The 18,610-nt window shown below is 41.6% G+C and overlaps 1 protein-coding gene across 3 annotated transcripts in view; it reads left to right on the top strand.

The window, feature by feature from the left end:
* The window catches only part of wdr70 (WD repeat domain 70), a 165,347-nt gene extending 149,811 nt beyond the window's left edge, over positions 1–15,536 (top strand). For all 3 annotated transcript variants that reach the window (NM_001079324.2, XM_012965934.3, XM_012965940.3), the window contains 1 exon segment: positions 14,519–15,536. In NM_001079324.2, the coding sequence (NP_001072792.1) occupies positions 14,519–14,606 (88 nt within the window). In that variant the 3' untranslated portion in view covers positions 14,607–15,536.
* The last annotated feature ends 3,074 nt before the right edge of the window (positions 15,537–18,610 follow it).

The following is an 18,610-nucleotide window of genomic DNA, read 5'->3' as shown; positions in this document are numbered from 1 at the left end:
AGATCCCTGGGAAATGTTTCTCCATGGACTGATCACAGTCGCCATGGCTGACATGATTGGAGCCTGACTGTAAATTAATAACATTTTATATACTGGCAAAATGAATGGGGGGAGCTTGGCATATTGAGGCTCTCGAGCACTCCTCCTGATTTGCTGCAGACAAAAACACAAGGGTCATTTTTTCTTATTATACCTGCACAATTGTGACTGCCATATTGCACCTGGGATAATGGGCTTCCAGAACCCCCAGTGGCCTTCAGTTCTAGGTCTACTTTATACCAAAAGCTAATTCTAAGCTGAATTCCCCTTTAATTAAGCAGCACATCCCGGGGCACAATTTTGAGAAGCCCCCGCATATCATCATACCGCAGCATGCTCATAAACAATACTTTATTCCATTCCACCCCTCTGCCAACCAAGTGAGATTGCTCTAATGAGAACCATAATGGCTCTGGGGCAGCTCAGCCCACCAGTCGCCGGATTTAATAAATGTTCAGCAGCCTAAGCTGTCAGAGGAGTATTTACCATATCATTAGCATTGTGCGTTCCATATCCAAAACAGATGTCATCGCACAGCTCCAGTCAAAGGGTTAACTTGGGCGTTCAAGTAGAAATATTTATTTAGTCCCAATTAACATGTATGACAATAGCTGTCAAGCTCCCATGCTGTTGCCCATTGTTCCGCCTGGCTCATATATACAAATATAGGTTAATGTATCGCCTTCTGTGTAAGATAATAGTGTTTTCGGCCTGCACCCTGACCACTTCAAGGTCGGCTTTTTTTCCCCTCCGGCTACGTCTAAGAAGAGACTGTAATGCAATCGTCCCGAGCGCGGCACGGCGACCCTTCTGAAATAGCCGGCTATTAAATCTTTCATGGCTGTAACATTGCAGGTGTCATGTATGTAACCTAATATGTAAAGTATGAAGTTCATAAGACGGCATCAGACGATACTCAATTACCTTTGTGTTGTGGCTTCTGGGGATGGAATTTTTCGAAGGCAAAATTACTCATAAGTGACAGGTGCTTTAGTGAGTTTGGTTCTGTGTGTGTTTGAATTTTGCATTTTCTTCAGCTCAAATTCCTCTCTGGAAAATCCCAGCATGTTCCTGTGCCTTTGTCAGAAACCCCTTCTGGATACGATGGCGCTTAAACGGGACCAATTGTACCGATGTTTTCTCTTTCTTTCTCCTTTATCTTCTAGCATGAAAGGAAATAATTAGGAAAAAAATTCTATATATGTTATTGAATAAAATGCAGCATATTTGGCCTTACATTTTTACATTTTCTTGCTAACACCCAGACATTTGACTACTTTATTGGATACTTGCTCCTTTATGGGGTTCTTGTTCCAGTTTGTGGCCTTGTCCCTTTATGTGGGTCATAGGACGTCTCATATTTTTATATTTGACATTAAAAGTATATTATAATTTTGCCGATATCAGTACTGAATAGTTGAACAATATAATGTGTATATATATATATATACAGTGGTGTGAAAAACTATTTGCCCCCTTCCTGATTTCTTATTCTTTTGCATGTTTGTCACACAAAATGTTTCTGATCATCAAACACATTTAACTATTAGTCAAAGATAACACAAGTAAACACAAAATGCAGTTTTTAAATGAGGGTTTTTATTATTTAGGGAGAAAAAAAATCCAAACCTACATGGTCCTGTGTGAAAAAGTAATTGCCCCCTGAACCTAATAACTGGTTGGGCCACCCTTAGCAGCAATAACTGCAATCAAGCTTTTGCGATAACTTGCAACGAGTCTTTTGGAGGAATTTTGGCCCACTCATCTTTGCAGAATTGTTGTAATTCAGCTTTATTTGAGGGTTTTCTAGCATGAACCGCCTTTTTAAGGTCATGCCACAACATCTCAATAGGGTTCAGGTCAGGACTTTGACTAGGCCACTCCAAAGTCTTCATTTTGTTTTTCTTCAGCCATTCAGAGGTGGATTTGTTGGTGTGTTTTGGGCCATTGTCCTGCTGCAGCACCCAAGATCGCTTCAGCTTGAGTTGACGAACAGATGGCCGGACATTCTCCTTCAGGATTTTTTGGTAGACAGTAGAATTCATGGTTCCATCTATCACAGCAAGCCTTCCAGGTCCTGAAGCAGCAAAACAACCCCAGACCATCACACTACCACCACCATATTTTACTGTTGGTATGATGTTCTTTTTCTGAAATGCTGTGTTACTTTTACGCCAGATGTAACGGGACACGCACCTTCCAAAAAGTTCAACTTTTGTCTCGTCGGTCCACAAGGTATTTTCCCAAAAGTCTTGGCAATCATTGAGATGTTTTTTAGCAAAATTGAGACGAGCCATAATGTTCTTTTTGCTTAAAAGTGGTTTGCGCCTTGGAAATCTGCCATGAAGGCCGTTTTTGCCCAGTCTCTTTCTTATGGTGGAGTCGTGAACACTGACCTTAATTGAGGCAAGTGAGGCCTGCAGTTCTTTAGAAGTTGTCCTGGGGTCTTTTGTGGCCTCTCGGATGAGTTGTCTATGAGCTCTTGGGGTAATTTTGGTCGGCCGGCCACTCCTGGGAAGGTTCACCACTGTTCCATGTTTTTGCCATTTGTGGATAATGGCTCTCACTGTGGTTCGCTGGAGTCCCAAAGCTTTAGAAATGGCTTTATAACCTTTACCAGACTGATAGATCTCAATTACTTTTGTTCTCATTTGTTCCTGAATTTCTTTGGATCTTGGCATGATGTCTAGCTTTTGAGGTGCTTTTGGTCTACTTCTCTGTGTCAGGTAGCTCCTATTTAAGTGATTTCTTGATTGAAACAGGTGTGGCAGTAATCAGGCCTGGGGGTGACTACAGAAATTGAACTCAGGTGTGATAAACCACAGTTAAGTTATTTTTTAACAAGGGGGGCAATCACTTTTTCACACAGGGCCATGTAGATTTGGAGTTTTTTTCTCCCTTAATAATGTAAACCTTCATTTAAAAACTGAATTTTGTGTTCGATTATGTTATCTTTGACTAATAGTTAATGGTTTTTGATGAGCAGAAACATTTAAGTGTGACAAACATGCAAAAGAATAAGAAATCAGGAAGGGGGCAAATAGTTTTTCACACCACTGTATATATATATATATATATATATATATATATATAACAATATAATGTTTGACTTGTGACATTACACTTTTATTATATGGAACAATGTACCCTATAGGGGAATATATAAAGGTAGCCATGCACTATAATGAAGTTGTCAAACGAGCAAATCTTCCCCGTTATGGCCACCTAAGGTTTGCAATATCGGCCTAATCCAATTGTTTGGCCCTAGAACCCAACAATTACATTACAATGGGAATACGAGATGTCTGAGAGAGGACTGCCTCAATGAGCCAATGTGCTCCTTGTACTGGAAAATGAAACCTTCTATGTCAGAGGACCCCATACACCGGCCTGTCAGAGGACCCCATACACCGGCCAGTCAGAGGACCCCATACACCGGCCTGTCAGAGGACCCCATACACCGGCCTGTCAGAGGACCCCATACACCGGCCTGTCAGAGGACCCCATACACCGGCCTGTCAGAGGACCCCATACACCGGCCTGTCAGAGGACCCCATACACCGGCCTGTCAGAGGACCCCATACACCGGCCTGTCAGAGGACCCCATACACCGGCCTGTCAGAGGACCCCATACGCCGGCCTGTCAGAGGACCCCATACGCCGGCCTGTGAGAGGACCCCATACGCCGGCCGGTCAGAGGACCCCATACGCCGGCCGGTCAGAGGACCCCATACGCCGGCCGGTCAGAGGACCCCATACACCGGCCTGTCAGAGGACCTCATACACCGGGTTGTCAGAGGACCTCATACACCGGGTTGTCAGAGGACCCCATACGCCGGCCGGTCAGAGGACCCCATACGCCGGCCGGTCAGAGGACCCCATACACCGGCCGGTCAGAGGACCCCATACACCGGCCGGTCAAAGGACCCCATACGCCGGCTGGTCAGAGGACCCCATACACAGGCAGATAAGCTTCTGAATTGGTCTGGGGAGCCCATACTGTCATATTAGGGCGGACAGGCTCACAGGGGGCAGGGTTCTTTTGAATATAGTAATATTTCCATCAATCAGGGTATGGACATGGACATGTACCTGCACCTGCGTTGGGGGGAAACAATTTTCCACCGAAAGGTACCCTTTAACAGTTTAAGGGGTTCAGGTTGGATATAAAAAAGGGCTATGCATGTTCGTTTGTAAAGTACATTTTTTTTATATACAGTTTTTGAGTGTGCAGATCTGTTTGGGACTATTAGTGAAGCAGTTTGGTAGAGCAGAAAGGGCATCTTAATTTTATGTTTTAGTTAATCAATGTTATAATTGTGATTACCCTTAAACTGATATTTCATCTGCTTCCAGCAACAACACACACATACTGTGTAAGCAAGGCCAGTGGGTTTTCTTGGAGCAGAAAGGATTAGGTTGTGAGAATGTGTCACTTATTTGTGCTGGTGTAAGAAAGCAATTCCTTTATGAGTCAATAATTTAGAATTTCCAACTGCCATGGGGGGTAGCCTGCAGCAGAGAAAGAAATGAGCCATTTCTCTCTAAAGGGGAGTTATCATAGCAGGTTTTAAAGTCTGTAAACACGGTATAGCTGTAAGTGGGTTTCAGATAGGATTTATGACCACTGTGACAGCTCTTTTACATAGCTTCAAAGATATTGTGCAAAAACCCCTAGAATCCTGTTTAGGGCCCCATTAGTTCTAGGGGGGCCAAACCAGGTTTAAAAGACTTGACCACAACTACAAAAGGACAATCCTGTCTGTAGTCATAGAGGGGTCCAGGGCAACATGGATTTCGACCTACAACCCTTCAGCCTTCACTTACTACAACTCTCTTGGAGGACCACATCTGCCCTGCTCACTTCCATTTTGACAGCCCTCGTTGAAAAGACCTGTAGGTATTTGGACGGCACTTTTGCAGTAGCTATTTTATGACCATTTTTAGATTCTGTGCTAAGAAGAGATCTGTGAACCCCTGGGAGATGGTCTGTAGTTTATCACTATTTTGCTCAGCCTGTGGTTAGATCCAAGTCTAATCCCTTACAGGAAAGGAGGATAACTCAAGTGCGACCATAACTATTTCTATAGGTTTAACCAATCAACAATAAATATCATTGTGTTAGACATTATGGGAACCCTTTATTCATAACCTCAACAGAATGAGTTCTGTTATTGATGGGCTCTCGCATCACCTTTCCGGAATTTCACCCCATTCTCTTGCTCTGAACTGTTTTATTACTGTGACATTTGTGCACTTTGTTCCTTGCCACAACAGTTCAAAAGGGCCAGACCAAGACCACAACCTGATTCTTCTTCAGCCGCTCTTTAGCAGTTTCACTTACATGTTTTAGGAAGGGTGGCTGCTAACCAAACTTTGACCTGACTGCCTGCTCTAGGGTTTTCTGCCAGTAAACAACAACTGTACCCCCAAATTATACCAATGAACTGTGCTCAGAACAGGCTATGAGAACACCTACAAACTGTACGGCTGGCTGTTTCACTAATGACATTTATTCCCCTGGCTTCTAGTAAGGAGCTTACATTACAGTGGGAGGGCTACAGAAGAAAAGAGGGACAACTGTGTCCAGCCATTATAGGAAACAATGGCCCTTGGGCACTAACAGGTGATTCTTTAATGGTTCCAGTAATGGTGTTAGGCTATCAAAATCTTGCTGCAATAAAGCAGTCCCCAGATAGACTATTTAAGCAACCACTGTAGACTCTGAGAACATGTTTTATACTCCAGAACAAATTGTATTCCAGCAGAGATTGGTTGGATTTGCATCTTTGCATTTTTTTAATCACTTTGAATTTGGTGGAGAATTAGCCAATTCACCTATTCCTAAACCCAATAGATGTGGACTCTGGGCTGCCACTGGAAAAAATACAGCCTGTGTTTGTTAATAATGGTAAAGAAGAATAACACTGATGTGAATTGGTTTTTTTTTTTTTTTACCAACCATTACTGGACAGATGACAACCCTATCCAAAGATCACTGTTTTGGAATGAACAAGTTAATTAGCCATTTACAAATAAATCTGCTTGTTTGGCGAGGTCACAAGATGAGCAGATGTTTGCCAAATTAGCCATCAATATGTAGGGCATTTTCAAAACCACTGACCTATATCTGCCTGATTTTTGGCTAGATATCAGTCAGACAGGCCCTCAAAGTGACCCATCCACGGGTCTTGAGGGCCCAAGTCTAAAGCTCTTTTACAATTGATGCCCTGCACATGTCTCTTCTGCTTTGGTGCGGGGCCTGCAAACCTTGAAAAGTTGTTTTAAAACTGTAGGAACTTCAATAATTTTCTATTCATCCTTAACTAAAATGCTGCATTTTGGTATGTACCAGAATACAAGCACCCAGCAGGGGGCTAAAGGAGTGATAAAATACAGTGTCTGCAAGTACATGGCTAACCGGCCTCAAACTCTCACATCCATATCGCATAACAAATGTGCCAAGTAATAGTGCGCTGAAGCATTGCAGGAGTGCATAGTATGCAGCGCACCAGCATATTTCATGGCTACCTTATCCCTGAAATATTTCTTGGCTGCCAAGAATCTTGTGGTTAAATTTGTACATTACTGAAATACTGCACGGAATTTAGTGATGTGGTTCCAAGACACACACTCTCACACGCACACAGCAGCCTACAGGTTACTATTCATGTAAAGGAAACGCTTGTGTAAATCAGGGACGCGAGGTTAATCAACAACTTCCACATTGGTGTCACTTCTAAGTTTATGAAGAAGTTTACTTCCCATCATGCCTAGGGAAAGATACCCATTGTGGCAGAGGGAAGGACCACAGAAATGAGAGAGAAGTTAGGCAATAAAGGCCTCGACAAATGCTACAATTCTGTCAAAGTCCTGATCTTGGCAAAATGGAGAAGCTATAACACTACTGTAAGCTTTTTGTACTGCAATCCACAACTGGCACCACACATTGCAGGACTCTGGTCTGAAAGTAGCAAGATAATGTGTATCCAAACAGTGTATCGTAACCAGTGAGAAATACCAGAGATTTGCTAGGCAGTATTTGTTCAGGTCCCCCCTTGGCTCATAGAAGGGTTAGAGATGAGATTGTATCCGTCACACCATTAAGTGTTCTGTGAGTATTTAGTCAGGATGACGGTTCGAGGAGAACCAAAACAGGTTGATGTGGTGCATTTTATGAATGCAATAAAATTCTGCATAGTTATTTGACTTATTTGGAATGAGATATTTCAGCCACACCTATCATTGCTTCATTGCTACATCATACAATGTTGAAAGTAATGTGGCAACAGGTTTGGGAAGTCCATTTTCTTCAATGTATTTCTGCAGGACACACGTTAAAAAAAGGGATTGCTTAGATGAGGGTAGAAGCCCTCACTTCAGCCAACTCAACACCTCTTCCTTATTGAAAGAAGGAAACCAACAATGTTCCAACATCTATCGGAAAGCTGACATCTAATATAGGGAAAAGACTATTTTGGCAACAAAAATAGGACCAACTTTATGTTAATCTTCTTCAACATGGAGAGTTATGGAGAGGCAAGTGTCCATAAAAGACTATTTTATCTGCAAAGAGGGGACCAACTTCATGTTAATCCTCTTCAATGTGGAACATAGAGCATTATGGAGGGCAAGTGTCCATAAAATACTGTTTTAGCTGCAAAGAGAGGACCAACTTCATGTTAATTCCCCTTGTGGAATGAAGAGAGTTGTGGAAAGCCAGGTGTCCACATTGCTGAGATGAGAATGGAAGAACTTGACTGTCTTGCACAGAGCCCTGACCTCCAACAACAATGGACAAACTCAAAGAAAGAAATTCCACCAACAATGTTCCAACACCTAGTGGAAAGCCAATACCTAATAGAGGATAACGACTGGTTTAGCATCAAAGAGAGGAACAACTTCATATTAATCCCCTTTAATATGGAACAAGGACGGTTGTGGAGGGGAATGCATCCATATTATTTTGGTCTGGTAGAAACTAAAGAATATTTTAGCAATAAAGAGAAGACAAACGTAATATTAATCACCGTTGTGGAGAGGCTGGTACATATTACTTTAGCTATATAGTGAACAATGGGCTGCTCAATATGGTATATATGCACTGGTACAGGTATAGGACCCGTTATCCAGAATGCTCGGGACCAAGGTTATTCCGGATAAGGGGTCTTTCCGTAATTTGGATCTTCATACCTACTAAAAAATCAATAAAACATGAATTAAACCCAGTACGATTATTTTGCATCCAGCAAGGATTAGTTGTATCTTAGTTGGGATCAAATACAAAGCACTGTTTTATTATTACAGAGAAAAGGGAATCATTTAACCATGAAATAAACCCAATAGGACTGTTCTGCCCCCAATAAGGGGTAATTATATCTTAGTTGGGATCAAGTACAGGTACTGTTTTATTATTACAGAGAAAAGGGAATCATTTAACCATTAAATAAACCCAATAGGACTGTTCTGCCCCCAATAAGGGGTAATTATATCTTAGTTGGGATCAAGTACAGGTACTGTTTTATTATTACAGAGAAAAGGGAATCATTTAACCATTAAATAAACCCAATAGGACTGTTCTGCCCCCAATAAGGGGTAATTATATCTTAGTTGGGATCAAGTACAGGTACTGTTTTATTATTACAGAGAAAAGGGAATCATTTAACCATGAAATAAACCCAATAGGGCTGTTCTGCCCCCAATAAGGGGTAATTGTATCTTAGTTGGGATCAAATACAAAGCACTGTTTTGTTATTACAGAGAAAAAGGAAATCCATTTTAAAAATCTGAGTTATTTGATTAAAATGGAGTCTATGGGAGGCAGCCTTTTCGTAATTCGGAGCTTTCTGGATATCGGGTTTCCAGATAACAGATCCCATACCTGTACAGAAAGTTCAATATATCCAATACAGCATTTTTCTATTTTAGTTTTTAAAAATTTTATGCTCCAGGTGAAGTTTATCTAGAGTAGAAAGGCAAGAATGCTGAGCGGGCTGGTGAGTCTTTGCAGCAATCCCATCTTTCAACTTTTGGGCAGGATTTAGGGAATTTATCTCTAAATACTTATTTTTAAGATTCATTTTCTTAAAGTAATAATTAATAAAACTATTTTTTTTTAAAACTATACCAGAAAATAATCTGTAGAAGAAAATGTAATAACATCAGATTTCTAGGAGCAGCGACATGTTTCCCTATAGAAACACATGCTGATTCCTATTTCAAAAACTCTTCTTAATCCTCCGCTGAGCGCTCCGAGTTGAACCCAAATACAGCCATTATCTCCATCAGCACAAGGATTACAGCCATTCATTCCAAGGTCCTTTGCCCCTTTTTGATCAGAGCAACAGAAAACAAGCTTTATTCTATTTTTGAAGTTCTCTGCTATTCTGAACGTGGCCTTCACTAATCATATTAGTGACATATTAGTGACGGCGCTGATCCCTATCTGTTTCCCTACTGTAATTGTCTGCTCGCTTGGTGCGCTCTCTGCCTCTCTATTCATTCCAGTGGGGCTCGGATGTCAGACTTTCCTAAAGTCCTAGCTATGACTGATTTTGTGGTTCTCTTTCCTCTGTAATAAATTGCTGGCGGAGTGACATCAAATCCCACAGTTTATTCTGCTGTAATTGCCCGATGAATGCATATCGTTTCTAATCCTGTCTGCGGTATCAGCCGGCTTTATACGCAGCAAATGAATCAGAGCCTCTGAGTAAGAACCACCGAGAAGAATTTGACCTGACCAGTTGTAGCAATGAACACGCTCAATTTGAAATTCTTCAGCTGACCCGAAAAGGCAGATAAATATATGAATGACTGCTCCTATTTAGAGTCCATTTCTTATCCTTGACATTGGTTTTTAATGATTTCTAAAGTCATTTCCCTTGAAGGACCAGCACCACCATGAGTCAGATCTGGGCTTCAGTAATAATAATACAAATCTGTAATATATTGCAAATGGGTTTTTGCACAAAATCTCAGAGGGACCAGAACCGACTCCACAACAAGGAAATGTGCTTGATGTAATTGTGTAGCTAATGCAGTGCAGTGTGGGTAATATTGCCTTATAGTGTTGACTCCAGTTACCATGATAATATGAGAAGATCACAGAAGGGTAAACTGGCAATCTGTGGGTTCTGGCAAATGCCAGAGGGGCTGCTGTAAGGTGCCATAGTCAGTCACTATTTATTGGGCTGGTGGGGGGGGGCTGTTTGGGCCTCTGTGTACCTGAAATACCAGGGCCTATTGTGAACCCCAGTGCAGGCCTGCACCAGATTCATAGCTCACCAGGTTATGGGCGCAACAGGCAACAAGATTTGCAGCCAATGGAGTGATACTTGGGACAGTGGATGATGGACTATGCAGTTCCCTGCAGGGGGACTCACTTTGTGTTGGGATCTCTTATCTGGAAACCTGATATCCAGAAATCTTTGAATTACAAAAAAGGCAATGTCCCATACAGTCCATTTTAAGCAGATAATTCAAATATGTTGTTAATTTTCCCTCTGTAATAATAAAACAGTACTTTCTACTTGATGGTAACTAAGCTGCATAAATCCATATTGGAGGCAAAACAATCCTATTGGGGTTATTAGCAGGTTTAGGGTATGATGATCCAAATTATGGAACTTACTTATGTGCAATACCCCAGGTCCCAAGCATTATCTATAAGAGATATCCTATACCTGTACAGCAAAGAAACAGGGCTGAACTGCAGTGGATTTGTATACTGAGGGCAGTATTTTGTATTTCTTAAAATCATTTAAACATGAAATAAACCCAATAGGGCTGTTCTGCCCCCAATAAGGGGTAATTATATCTTAGTTGGGATCAAGTACAGGTACTGTTTTATTATTACAGAGAAAAGGGAATCATTTAAACATGAAATAAACCCAATAGGGCTGTTCTGCCCCCAATAAGGGGTAATTATATCTTAGTTGGGATCAAGTACAGGTACTGTTTTATTATTACAGAGAAAAGGGAATCATTTAAACATGAAATAAACCCAATAGGACTGTTTTTACACCAATTTGGATGTATGCAGCTTAGTTGCCATCAAATACAAGGTACTGTTTTATTAGAAAATAAGGAAATCATTTTTAAAAAATAGTATTATTTGGTTAAAATTGGAGTCTATGGCAGATGGTTTTCCCGTAATTCTGAGCTTTATGTATATTGGGTTCCCCATACAGGTATGGTATCCCTTATTCGGAAGTTCCAAAGGCCATCTCCTATAGACTCAATTATAAGCAAATAATTCTAATTTTTAAAAATGATTCCCTTTTCTCTGTAATAATAAAACAGTACCTGTACTTGATCCCAACTAAGATATAATTGCCCCTTATTGGGGGCAGAACAGCCCTATTGGGTTTATTTCATGGTTAAATGATTCCCTTTTCTCTGTAATAATAAAACAGTACCTGTACTTGATCCCAACTAAGATATAATTACCCCTTATTGGGGGCAGAACAACCCTATTGGGTTTATTCAATATTTAAATGATGTTTAGCAGACTTAAGTTATGGAGATCCAAATTATGGAAAGACCCCTTATCTGGAAATCCCCAGGTCCCAAGCATTCTGGATAACAGGTCCCGTACCTGTACCTGTAAAGACGTTGGGAAGAGGAGTAGAAAGGATGCACATTTGGGGGGCTGTCAGGGTATTGCATGGTTTCAGAGGGGTATTGAGTAAATATTTCTGTTCCTAAACTACTTCATGCAAACATACATACTGTATCTACATTTTTTTTTTTTATCAATTCTTTATTTATTTTGTATTTTGTGGGGGGGCTACAGAAGAAAAGAGGGAGAGGGAGGGAGGGGGGAGGAATCAAAATTTACAACAATTAGTATGATGAAGGTAACAGCAAGAACTGACAATAAGTTACTACTAACAAGCGATAGACTTTGGCTTATGAGAGTATATCATACCATTTTATCAATGGACAAAAAAGACATTGTTTATTCCTAGCAAATGGCCTTAACTAAATATCTTTGACCAAGTACCATTTGGTTCATAAGTTACGTACGTGGTTAATCCAAGGGGACCATATTTTCCAATAGTATGAACTATTGTTTTGTACCATGAAAGTTATTTCTTCCATTTTGCGGATTTCCTCTACATTTGTAAGCCATTCCTCGTAGGAGGGGGGGGAGGTGCTTTTCCATTTCTTGGGTATGAGAGATTTTTGTATCTACATTTTTGGGCTTGATTTTTTTTTTATTTTATTGGATTGACCTCTTTTATACCTTTCAACATAAATGGAAAGAAAGAAAATAAATGTTACCCCTTGCCCCCCCCAGACAAGCCCCATGAGTGAGTGCAGGAGCCGCTCACACCCTGCGTATAATGCACATAATGCACTCATAGCCCGAGGCACGGCAGGGGCGCAGGGAGAGCACATGGGTGCCATATCCCATATTCCCGGCCCTTTATACATTGCAGCAGATAAATCACTGCCTCCGCTCGTGTAAACACTGCAAATAGCTCCTGTTCCTTTGCTCCTTATATACTTTTCTGAAATGACCTGATTGCTGTTGTCGTTAAAATAAGCTTTTCTATCAGGCTCGGCTCTGATCTCTCCCTGGGCTCGGCCGGATAAAATAAGGCAAGTGTTCCTTCTGCGCCGGAGGCACCGCTGCTGTCACCTAGAAAGTCAGAACTAAATGTCTCGGTGGTTTATTTTAAGGATAAATAAGGCATCTAGTAGGAAAGCTATGAGTCTCTATGTACAACTTTCTATCTGCCCTAAAGTTTGTGAACAAAAATACACAGATTATTCCAGTAACCGGTAATTTCCTTTTCTCCGACTGTTTTGAATGCACAATGAAGAAAGGCTGATTGAGTGTTTATGCCACTTTGTATAACTGATACATATCATACATACAGTATATACAGCATTTATATGTCTTTTTCTACTTAACATTTGATTATTTTTATTGAGCAATATGGAGATCGTTCAAGGCTTCTCACAAATGTTTTCTCTAACCTAGATTGCAGGGGGGTCTGAGCTGAAAAAGTCTGACCTTGGGCTGCAAATTAGCTCTGCTCCTTGTGCCTTGGGTTGCCAACTAGGGGGCCAGTAAAAAACCTGCCAAGGCTGGGCCAATATTACATATTTACTGGAAATGTAGATGAGGTAAAGTTGCAATGCCCCCCGGCCTGACCCCCATCCTCTCTAAGTTTACCCTTTTTTCCCACCCAGATCAGCTCAATAACCCGGCCTGTGTCCATGCCCACATTATAGTCCTGCCCACTTTAATAGCCCTGCCCACTTTTGTCATTGCCATGCCCACTTTTGTCATTGCCCTGCCCACTTTTGTCATTGCCCTGCCCTTTCAAATTACAACCCACCCTCTTGATGTCACAGGAGGATGTTAGGAGGTGCAACTAAGCCCGTTCCTTACTGCCTGCCTTAGAACAGGGCCATTGTGGGCTGCTCCTACTTTCGACTGTACCCCACTTAGTTTATCCATATAGTAAAACTGTATCTGTCAATCAGCTGTAGTTGAAAATGTGTTTTAACCCCATATATCACCCTAACTGACCTTACAGCTGGCCTTTCAGGAGTATCTAACAGGGCTTTGACCCAAGTATTTCCCTAACTGGCATTGAGGCTGAGCCCCTTTGTCGTTGCTTTAAGCCTTAAATACAAAACCCCACAGGGAACCACTAAGCTAAGGTGTAAAATAAACGAATATTGCTGGCAAAGGATATTCCCTGCCGTACTTGTTATAGAATTATTAGAAATATATCCCCTTCCTAGCCAGGAGCCCCAAGTGATCTATTGCAGAGGCGGGCCAAGGGGGTCGGCTCCCTAGGCAACCCTGTTGGGGGTAAAAGATCCCACACTAGTGGTAGTCAGAAGAGGTACCTGCCTAGTGCCCCCTCCCCCCCCCATCATTGTACCCTAGGCAGCTGACTTTCTGCCTTCCCCTAGTTCCAGCCCTGATCTATAGCAGAAAACATAATGGTTATATAAGTTGTGTGTGGGCACAATGGTGTAGGTGTGTGGTACCCAGCATCACTTCCAATAGGGAGGAGCCAGTAAGAAACATGGCTGCTTTCACAACATCAAAGACATGAACAATGATCAGTTATTTGCAGCAATGTGGCAAGTGATTAGCGTTCCAACCTTGGATCTCTGGTTCTTTTTTTGATCATGGCAGTATGTACATTTGTTAGTATATACATTATCCCACTGTTGGTGTGGGTTTCCTTTAATGCTTGGCAGGGGAGGACTGGCATTCAAAACAGGCCCTGGCATTCCCAGTACACAGAGGCCCAAACAGCCCCCCCAGCCCAATAAATAGTGACTGGCATCTTACAGCAGCCCCTCTGGCATTTGCCAGAACCCATTTGCCGGGCCTGGCACTCAGGTTTGCTGCCTTGTTAATAAACATACCGATAGCTGGATGTATGCAGAAAAGCAATAGGCTGTGATTTTCATTCACTTATCCAATGACTTCCATGTGTTTCAGGACGCAGCCCAACACGGTCTTTGCTGAGGTGGAGTCTGATGAGGAAGAAACAGACAATGAACCGGAGTGGAAAAAGCGCAAGATCTGAAGACGGAAAGAGTTCATTATATTTTGCGTTCAGGTTTCAGCTCAAAGCATTCATTCAGTGTTTCCCATTCCAATTCTAAATCTTTTTTTGAAATATCAGACTGTATTTTATACATAGAAGACAAATAAAGAGAAAAACCTTCTTAACATTTTCTGAAAATTGCATTGAATATACAGAAAATATCGACAGTAACATTGTTTCCATATAATTCATGTTGCAGCCACTGAATAAAGGCCATACATAGCCCAGCTTTGCTATTACTGCTTAACAGGAAAACCAGAGGGTGAAAGAGGGAATGGGCAGGATGGAGGTGGAGTGGGGTGGAATTGGGGCGGCCCATTACCCTAATCCAGGCCCCGTCCACGTACTAAAGGTCAAATTTTCAGTCATGGCCGACCAACTGTGATGCTGTCAAATGGTATTGAAGAAAGTACCCTACAAACACTGATTGTGGGACATTGAGATCACTTTTTGCCAAGTTGCCCCTCAGCTCAGTGTGTTACAGACTGCTGACAGCGCTATATAAATAATAATAATAATTAATGCCCATTTACACTTTCCCCTGACTAAAGTGCAATACAAGCGACCCTTAGTGCTCATCTAGGCAGCATTTCTGCCCACGGGAATGGCTTAAGGCCCAAGGTGCACAGCCATGTTCTCCCTGTATCTGCATGGGTTTCCTGTGGGTTCTCCAGTTTCTATCCACACTCCAAAAACATACAGGCAGTGTAACCGGAGTCTGACTAAATCAGTCATAATGTGTGTGAATGTGATTGTAAGATTGTAAGCTCCTCTGGAGCAGGGGCTGATGTAAATGTTGTATAATCTCTGTAAAGCGCTGTGCAAATGTGTTGGCTTTATATAAATGACACAATAAATGCCTCATATGTAAAACCCTGCTTCATCTAATAAACCATTTTCATAAAAATATGCCTTTTTAGTAGTATGTGCCATTTGGTAATCCTAAATAGAAAACTGCCGTTTTAAGAATTAAGGGCCGCCCCCTGAGATCATAGGATTCACAGTGCACACAAACAAGCCAAGGCACACATACATGCTAGGCCCCATCAGCCAATGAATGGGCAGAGTTCTGCCTTTTACTCCCACACTACTTCCTGTTACAGTTAGAGCTGCATTATTTCCTGTCAGCTGATCTCTGAGGGAGCACACAGCCCATCACTAAATGGCGGCTCAAGGGAAAGGGTGTAAAAGGGCAATATTTACTGATATATATTCCAGTTTGGTATGATGATGAATAGGTCACTTAATATGATATAAACTGTCTGTTGGTTAAGTATTCATTATGGGGGTATAGTTTTCCTTTAAATCTAGCAATGCACACTAAGATCTGCTGAAACTACAGTATCTGCCAGATTTGGAAATTCAGCTAGTGGGCCAGGTCCATCGTATATGATAGTTTGCCCAACAACTACATTTATTGCCCCATGCAGTGTTGGCCCAACAGGTTTTCCCAGGCACCCTAGTTTGATATTTGCCCAGCCTCCGGCCGTATATGAGTTGGGAAGGTTATCTTTCCTTTTGCCCCCCATACATAAGCCAATAAGGTACAAAGGAGGCTTGGTGTAATGCTGGTGGTGTAAGTACTAAAACCCCAGCAGGCTCATGATTATGCTCAGGTTGCCATTAGACAGGTGAGCCCATAGTGTGCACATTGAGCCATGTTGGATCTTCGCTTGTGTGTTGCTTAGGATCCCAGCCTGGTTCAACCTTAAACAGGAAAAGCCTGACCATGGTTTGCACGGTGGTGGGTTTAAAGCTAAATGGCAGCTGCACCCTATAAACTCAGCTTGGGCCTCTGCACGCAAGCCCTTCAGTCGGATGCAAGCCGTATGCTGTCGTTTGCTCGAAATGGTATGGAAATCTAAACAAAGGGATTATACAGTATATTCCTGCTTTGTACTCAATGTACTCAAAAACATCAGGATCCCATTGATGACACCGGCTGGCATCAGTTCAAATAGCAGGATTTTTGGGACAAAACTTTCTGTTTACCCAGCATTCCCTTTTTTTGCACCCATCTTAGTGCAGCCATTCTACCCAACATTCAGTCAGAATGGCACCATTTTTATGGTGTGAACACAAGCAGAAAGTAGGAGTTGATAGGGCTGCTATCAGAAGTCTTGAGCCACAAAATGGTCAGACATGGCCACCATAGCAACCATAATGTCTTGTCCAATTATTGTCTCATGTAGATGTGGGACTGGGTTTGATGGCACCAACAGATTAATAAAGGGCAAAAGACAAATTCATAAAAATCAAACAAAGGCAAAATCTGAAAACTGTCTTTTTAAAAGAGAAATTCATAAAAGTTTGTGAATAAGGTGGAAAATCTGACAAATCTATCTCCACTTTATTTTGTCCTTAGTATCACCGCTTTTTGTGAATTCCCCCCAAGAGTCTATAAAAATGTGTTTTTACCTTAATCCCTTCTTCCAACAACCAGAAAAAAATATAATTTTTTTAGTGGCAGTCGCAAAAAGAGAAATTAAATTGGAAGCTTTAAAGGGAAGAAGAGCCAAGGGGGCAGGAGAGAAGGAGACCATGAGTTGGGCGAAAGTCTGGGTGGGATTGGCAATTGAAAAAATTCTAAGGGGATTTTGTGTGATTTTTTATTATTTGCGCTACTCATATTATTGGCACATAATACTCAGATTGTAAGCTCTACGGGGCAGGGACCTCCTTCCTACTGTGTCTCACACCACATGGCACTTATATATATACATATATATATTTATTGTATTTATTTATTATATCACTTGTCCTCCCTGTGTGTAATTCTGCATATTGTAAGACTGTACAGCACTGCGTACCCTTGTGGCACTTTATAAATAAAGTTATACATACATACATACATAAGGGGGCGGCAGGAGAGATGATTGAGTTGGGTGGCAATATACAGGGTGGGTCGGAGTTGGGTCATTTTAAATAGAGAAAGTCCAGAGAAATGTTACAGTGATCTATGGAGCCAAACGATTACAGAGATGCCAGCAAGTAATAAAAAAAATATATTATATATCTATATATACGCAAACCAGAGTATCATGTTTTTTTCCTGCAGGATGGATGGAATGCCAGTGAGATTTGAGCCTAAATCTGCTCGGATATTGAGGGAATGTGAATTAAGGGCAGAGCCAACAGGAATAATGCAGCAAGGGTTACGTTTTTTCCTTTACAAATCACATCAATTTCAAGGGCAGAGAGGGCCTTGCCCCGAGGGACCTATGGCCCACAATGCCCCCGTAACCATAGATGACCTTTATAAAAGGCAAATTAAGCATTATTATCTTGCTTTCATTATTGTCATTTTAATTATAAATGTATGTATGTATGTATAACTTTATTTATAAGTGCCACAAGGGTACGCAGCGCTGTACAGTCTTACAGAATACAAAATTACACACAGGGAGGACAAGTGTTATAATAAATACAGTAAATAAGTATAAATACACAGGGAGTAAGTGCCATGTGGTATGAGACACAGTAGGAAGGAGGTCCCTGCCCCGTAGAGCTTACAATCTTACCTAAATACCCCCCAGCATCTTGCCAGGAGCCAAAAAACAGGAGATGTTCGTATTTTTTATTCAGTCGGAGGTTTCAGGGCGCCCCCCTATCCCCTGCCCCAAAGGGAGAGATGTTTATTTTATATGTTGGCGCTTTATAAATACATTTTAATAATAATAATAATAATAATATTAATAATAATAAGGACACACCAAATCCTGGATTTGGATGAATTCCAGGTTTTTCCGCAGGATTCAGATTCAATCATACTCAGAGTGCAGGGCCAAACCAAACTGGGCCAGAAGTCGGGTTGCCACCTGGTCCGTATGTTGCCAGCTAGGCAGTAAAATACCAGCCAAGGACGAAACCGATATTACAAATTACTGGCAATGTATCACCTGTTGTTCTGCCCCCGGCCTGATCTCCCCCCACCCAAATTGCCAAATATTCTGTATCATTATCTGGATCTGTCCTGCACCGTC

Source organism: Xenopus tropicalis, chromosome 1 (assembly GCF_000004195.4).
Source record: "Xenopus tropicalis strain Nigerian chromosome 1, UCB_Xtro_10.0, whole genome shotgun sequence".
Classification (NCBI taxonomy): domain Eukaryota; kingdom Metazoa; phylum Chordata; class Amphibia; order Anura; family Pipidae; genus Xenopus; species Xenopus tropicalis.
The sequence above is the reverse complement of the archived record's forward strand: the minus strand, read 5'-3'. Positions and strand labels throughout refer to the sequence as shown.